This window comes from Seriola aureovittata, chromosome 7 (assembly GCF_021018895.1).
Source record: "Seriola aureovittata isolate HTS-2021-v1 ecotype China chromosome 7, ASM2101889v1, whole genome shotgun sequence".
Lineage (NCBI taxonomy): Eukaryota > Metazoa > Chordata > Actinopteri > Carangiformes > Carangidae > Seriola > Seriola aureovittata.
In genome coordinates, this window is record NC_079370.1 from 4,106,425 (window position 1) to 4,113,253 (window position 6,829).

Below are 6,829 nucleotides of genomic sequence, written 5' to 3' on the forward strand. Positions count from 1 at the left end.
AGCGTAATCATTGCTGTGTGTGAGTATTTGTGTGGCTGTGTGTGTACATTAAGGGGTCTGCTTAGTATTGGGTTTTCTGTATCCTGTCCCGTCCACACTTTCAAAATGCTGACTCTTCAAGTGTGTGTGTGTGTTTCGTCAGCTGCCCCGTTTCCTTATCCATCGTTCAACGTCTTTCTTTTAAGAGAGTCGGGGTAGAACCGGAACTTCTTTTCTAGAAGTAAGAAAAACCTCACTAACGTTTATAATAACACAGATTACTTAACAAGGAACTCTGTCGATTCAGTGTTGCACTTCCACAAGAGACAGATTCAACATTTAATCGAAGCAGTACAGCTCGACTTTTAGTCTCAAGTATGGGTCGAGCTTTGAAAACATTGAATCCTACACTTTCCATAATAATAATAATAATAATAATAAAACCCAATAATAAAAAACAATATAGTAAACCAAACAAAACCACAAGACAAAAGGAAGGAAGGAATAAACAGCAATCTTATAAAAACGCACCTTCATAACGTGACCTTTCTTTACAATATTAAATCTGAAACACAATCCAAAGAAACTTGATTCCATTTTTTTAAATAATTAAATTTCATTGAAGAAATTAAGCCAAAATTTTGTTTGTTTTTTTTAATTCAAGTTAGATACAAAAGAAACTGATAAAGGAATATAAACCGGAGCAAACGTCAGATTTTGGTACTCCAGACACATTTTGGTCGGTGCATCTCTGGCGGCCTCCAGGTCGAGGCTCCAATCATGAACTCAACATCTTTGGTTCATACAGGCACATTTGTTGGACGACATTCACCTCTCTGTCGTCTCTCTCTCCCTGCTGACTATCCAATAAAAGCATGAAATGCACCAAAAAATATAGTAATTATTGAGGGAAAAGTAAGTGATGAAAAAGACCCCTAATGAGAGATCGCATTGAGTTTCAAGAGGTAGTGGAGCAGCAGCTGGACAGGAAGTGATCTGAGGACTCTGTACTTCAGTCTTGGTGTTAACATGTGTTTGTTCTCTCTCTCTCCCCTCCAGGTGTTGGTTCCTCCACCGTTGTGGAATTTTCGGCTTTCCTCAACGGCCACTACCCCCCCGCTGATCTGACCGGAGACATCACTGTGTCCTACAGCTCGCCAACAGGTACAAAAATCTTACGCGACACATTTCAAGCTGGTTCCCACGTGTGTGGAAGTCAATCTCAAAACAGAATGAGTCTGAACTGATTATTAACTCGAAACAGAAAGAGCAGAATTACACACAGTTACATGTAAACCTGTTGGGGGAAAAAAAGCATTGACACACTAAATATAAACCGCAAATTGAATTGAAATAGGCGCCATGTCTCTCTCAGTTTACAAATGGTTACTGTGACCATATAAGCGTTGTTACCTACACCTCACACCATAGAGCCTCTCAGCCAATCAATATGCAGCGTGTACGTGTAGGTGCGGTCACCAGGAACTCTTCTTTCACGTTCTTGATGAGCGTTTTCAACCTACATGGATTTATCTTTGCTTTTCTCCATGCTGCATCCACTTAACTTTAAATTCAATCACATTTAAACTTCACTTAATGTTCAGTCTGAATCCATCTTAACAGCTCTGACGGTGCAAACTCTCCCCCCATGACTCATAACAATTTTATTTTTGTTTTCCAAAAGAGTGATGACATTAAATGTAACTCTTTCTGGAGAAGCATCATGCAAACAGTGGAAACTATAACAGCCGTGATATTTTACATCTCAGACAACACAAAAGCTGAGAAAGAGCAGTTCAGTTAGTTCAGCTCTTTCCGGTTTTGTCAGTAATGCACGTTTAATTTGTTGTCACAGTGACAGCGTTAAAGGTAAAACTAGTCCGTCTGTAACAGCATTAGCATTAGAGCAAGTCACATTATGAACATCTCATCCATTATATGCAGTGTAACAGAACTGAACACCAGCTGCTAACAGAGCGCTGACTTGACGTAAGGACATCTGGGCTCTTTCCAAACTAACCCAGTTCATCCCCCTGCTCCCTCCAGGCATCTGTTTCCCAGCCCTGCAATATTTCTGGAAGATATTACTTTCCCCTTGCACACCAACAAAACCACTCTTTATTTCAAATGTCACAGACCTCCTTCTTCTTTTTTTTTTTTTTTTTAAAATACTGATTTCAGCATTCGTTTAAAACGTAGCTCATGAAAAAAAAAAAATCCATGTTTTCATGCTATTGTTTCCCTTGGATTACATTTGCCTTGGCAGGCCTCAGTTGGTGGAACAGTTTCCCCTCCCCAGAAGCACATTTAATGTGAAATGTCTGGAAATATTGGGAAGTGTTTCTTTTTTGTTAAGCTTTATTGTGATGCTATAAATAGCTGAAAATAAGGAGTCTGGAGTATTTCAATGAGCCTTGGAAGCCAAGCAGCTGGGGGAGAGTATGTGGGGGTGCGATATCATGTTTTGGAAAGGACCCGTTAGATTGGAGGTAGAATTAGAAGAGGTTTATTATAAGTTGGAGGAAGAGGAGGTGCGACGGGATGGAAAAAACAGAACAGAGGTGAGGCACATGAGGAGTTAGACAAGGAAGAGCAGGTAAGGAGGTGAGTTATGCTCGGTGGAGAGGAAAAATAAGAGAAAAATGTACATAAGCTTGGGTGGAGAGAAAGGAAGGGAGGTATTTTAGACTGAAAAGAAAAGGTGCAGGAAGTAGAGGTATGCCAGCGTGGATACGAGAGTGGAGGGAAACAGGGAAAAACGCGTTTTATAAGGTGTCAACCTGAAGAAGTAAAGAGACGACGTATAAAGCAATCTGGGACCTGGCTGCAGGGGTTTGCTCCATGAGTGAGGTCCAGCTCTGACTTCCTGTTCATCCCGAAGGTGCTGGATGGTGTTAAATTGGGTCAGGTCTCTGTGCGGGACGGTCAAGCCCGAAACTAGGACATTTCTTTATGAAAATGTGACACTGTTATGTTGAAACAGGAAAGGACCTTCTCAAAATATAAATGAGCGTCTCACATTAAAGTGAGAACTAAGGCTCAAACCTCGAAAATCACTCTCAGACCAAAGAGTACACAAGATAAGTGTCCACATGCTTTTGGCCAGATCATTTCCATTACATCTGGCAATGTACAGGAAAGTGTGCAGCTGCAGTGTAATCTAGGAAGGTAGTTGGAAGTAAACAAGCTGGTGTTATTGCAGCGACACTTCACTCGTAAACCTCTGCAATAAAACTGCAGCATATGCAACTGATTTTTTTGTTTTTTTTCGCCATTTTTCTACAGCTTTTGCAAAGACATATCTCCAGGAGTTCCTTAGGAACCAGTTGAAACAGACATTCTCTAATATAACTGATTTAATTATAATATAAATCTAATACAAAGTAGATGTCTGAACAATCTTTTAGCCAGATTCAGCACAGCTTTAATAGATATGTAGATGTCTTTTCACCTGCAAACCACCAAAACCAAACCAGCTACCTGAATTATGCTGCTAGCAGCAGTAGTGGCAAATTTCAACTTTTCAGATATTTATTAAACTTTTTATTTAAACTTATTACTGTGCAAGAAATAATTCATCACAGGCTTGTTAAGTGATATTGATATGCTCGTAATTTAAGCCTCCCCATCTGCCACCAAACATCTATGTAACATCAGAAAGACGTTGAACTCTAATGTTGGACAGATGTTACATTTTAGTTGGAAATGAAAATCAACATTAACATTATTTTACTCTATAACCACTTTTAAACTAGTGTTTAAGACTTTGTAACAATGCTACCTTTGTCAGTCTGTACCAAAAACAATCAAACCATTCGCATTTTCGCCGTCAGCAAAGCTGTGTTCGCTTCAGCCTCTTCACTCAGTCACTAGAGAGCGACACATAAATCAGCACCTGAAGCTCAAACGCAGCCAGATGGAAGTGAAAACTCCTGTTGGGCTCATCGAACCTGCAGCGATCCAACCATGACGTAGAGTCCTGTCCGCTCTAAACTGCAAAGTGGTCATAATAAGAGCATGAGCATGCGTCAGTGTGTGTGTGTGTGTGTGGTTGTCACTCTGCGGTTGTGTGTTCCTGCAGTGCTAATCTCCATTAATGCCTCGTCTCCCCTCATCCTCTAAATGCTCTCCCGGTATGGGAGGAATGCATCACTTTGCCTCTGTCTCTTTTCTTTCTCTCTCCGCTCCCACCCAGGGGTGATGATTACGCCTTAACACCACCCGCCCCACACAACACCATCCCTCCCCGTGGCTGCTGTGCCCATCTTTAAGCCCCACAAAGGCTTTGACATTTAAGAAGACTGTTGACTCCTTAAGCCCTTCAAAGGAGGCTCAGTGGTCGCTGCAGTCGTTACAATCTAGAAAGAATTTCATTAGTGCCTTCTGTGATTTTCCTAACGCCCTGACAATGGGCTTTACACAAACACACTTCACAGGGATCAAGTGGTCAAGTTGGCATTTACAGTACATTGTTACCTCATACACAATGGGCATTTTCATCCGACCAGTCAAAAGATAAGTTACGACTGTGCGGATAATTTCCATAAAACACGGCCAGCCATGATTCATTGGTTGCTAAGCCAGTTCGTGTGGAAACCCAGGGAGCTAGTTGGCAGTCTTTATTGTTTTCTCCTGTTTTATTGAGCTTGCCAGAGTGACCGGCATCTCCATATGCCGATGTCTCCAGGAGGCCGCCGTGTTTTCGTTGGGTCCTTCCTTGTTTAACTGCCAGGTCTGAAATCTATTTGAGAGGAGCTTTTGTCGGCTAGCCGAAGTGGTTGGTGTCGCTAGCTATCTCTGCCAAGCAGATCATGTTCTCAGCTCTGTTTGTTAGTTTTCACTGTACAAGAAAAACTTAGGAACAGATTTGGTGGAAAGTTAGGCCACTGGCCAAGGAACAAGTGATTCATTATTTAAAGAAGGATTTTTAAACAAGACTTTTTAAATTGTTTTTTTTTTTTTTTGCTATTTTCTCATGAGCTGCTTCACTTACTGCACTTTAAAAAGTTCTGGCACAAACCTCTTATCTGTTTCTACTGTTGATGCAGATCTTTATGCAAATGCACATAAAAATTTGTCTTGACATAGTAAATTTGAGGGGTTTCGCGGCCTTGGCAGACATCTGTGCTCTCGGAGCGATTTTTAGTTTTCAGCTGTGTTTCATTGAAAGATTTAGTTTTATATTTCGTATTTATCCAGTGTTTTTAATCGCTTGTCAAGTCCATTGACTGGTTAAGAGTAGATCCCTGTTGTTGATGAGCCAACATCTTGGACTTCAGTGTAGGTCGTCTCCATCTTTGTCTCAGTATGGAGCGTTAGAGAGCCGTAACCTGCTGATGTTGATGTTGCTTCAGTTCAGGAAAGTCATGGAGGGAAATTTTTCCTTCTTAAATTCTAAAAGCAAAGCAGTCCGATCACCTAGGTGTTGTGTTAATTAAACAAAAGAACACCGTCTCGACTTTCTCAGTTATTATTGATAAAATAAAGGCTTGCCAGTCATGAAACACTAGACTGACTCTTTGCTAATGGATCCAGAATTTCAATCATTTCAGCCAGTCTAATTTCTCAGCCATTACAGGAGATTTTAAAACAGGAAAGACTGATTGAACACTGGCTGGCAGCCGGCCAACAGCGGCTACCGTGTGTGTCTGAGTGAGTGCTGTGAGTGTCTTCTTGCTCCATTTGACATGTCCTTTACGTTTAACTGGAGCTTTCACTCAACATTGACGCTTTTAGCTCTTTCTCGCTTTTCTTTTTCTTTTTTACTCCCTTCCTTTTTGTGTTGGTCTAGCCATTTGATTTTTTTTTTTCTCTCTCTCCTCCAATTCTGCTTTTTCTTTCTTGTCTCTGGCTCTGCACAGTGGTTAGAGGAGATCCAGACAAACTAATAACAGAAGGTAGCATTGTAGGATTAGATAATGCTGCTAAATATGAACATATTTTGAGTCTTTGTTGGTGTGTTACTTTGGTTTGAGAACTGCTTGAACACTGATGCATATGAAAGGTTATTATTTGTATCTGAGAGCAAATTACTTTTAATTGGTGTAGGCACAGGTAGGCCTCAAAATTCTGCATTTTGATTGATCTAATTTAAGGGGAACGGTGTATTGTTGGTACGGTTTTTATATGTTGATTAAATAAACGTGATGTTCTTGACATTAAATGGTAATTAAAAGTACCGGGATATTTAATTAAAAGGCAGAATTATGACAGGAGAGAGAGCGAGCGTGATGGAGTTACTACAAGAAAGAGCAACAGCAGTCAGGAAGCACGACTTTCATCAGGTTTAATAACTCGCAAACCGTCTGACTCAGCACCTCAGTGCCTTGTTCATTGGCCTGCAACCTGCCATCTGCTTCTCATTCACCTTCGCAGGAAATCCTCTTCGACCAATCAAATCAGAGCTTAATCTGCCAGACTTCTATGGCTGCGGCCTAGAGGTTAGGGAAGCAGGAGGCCGACGGTTTAAATCCCACAGCAGCTGGGGAAAGCTGGTGGTGAGGAGCAGGGATAAGAGATGGTTTTTTTTGTTTTTTTCATAGATCAGAGTTATTTTTCTATCCTCTGTAAACATTTGGCAGATCTCTAACAGTCCTCTGACTAGGAGACAAAAGCAGATTTTAATTGTTCCTCGTCAAAGTGTTATAAAACTGAATAAACACACACACAAAAAAACAACATAAAAATCAAGTGTTACCAGTTGCTGTTGAAAGCAAGCGCCGCCTCACTGCTACAAGCATGTGGAAATCAAAGCTCATTAGCTTGACGCTTGCATATAATGGGATTTTTCCATAGGCAGGCTAACAAAAATTAGCATTTATACATCTTCACATTAATATTGAACACTTTA

At 40.7% G+C, this 6,829-nt stretch overlaps 1 protein-coding gene across 2 annotated transcripts in view; it reads left to right on the top strand.

Annotated features, from left to right (window-relative positions):
* The window catches only part of bbs9 (Bardet-Biedl syndrome 9), a 163,996-nt gene that overhangs the window by 39,433 nt on the left and 117,734 nt on the right, over positions 1-6,829 (top strand). For both annotated transcript variants that reach the window (XM_056381493.1, XM_056381494.1), the window contains exon 14: positions 1,039-1,143. In XM_056381493.1, coding sequence (XP_056237468.1) covers positions 1,039-1,143 — 105 coding nt within the window. The remainder of the gene's footprint in view (positions 1-1,038; positions 1,144-6,829) is intronic.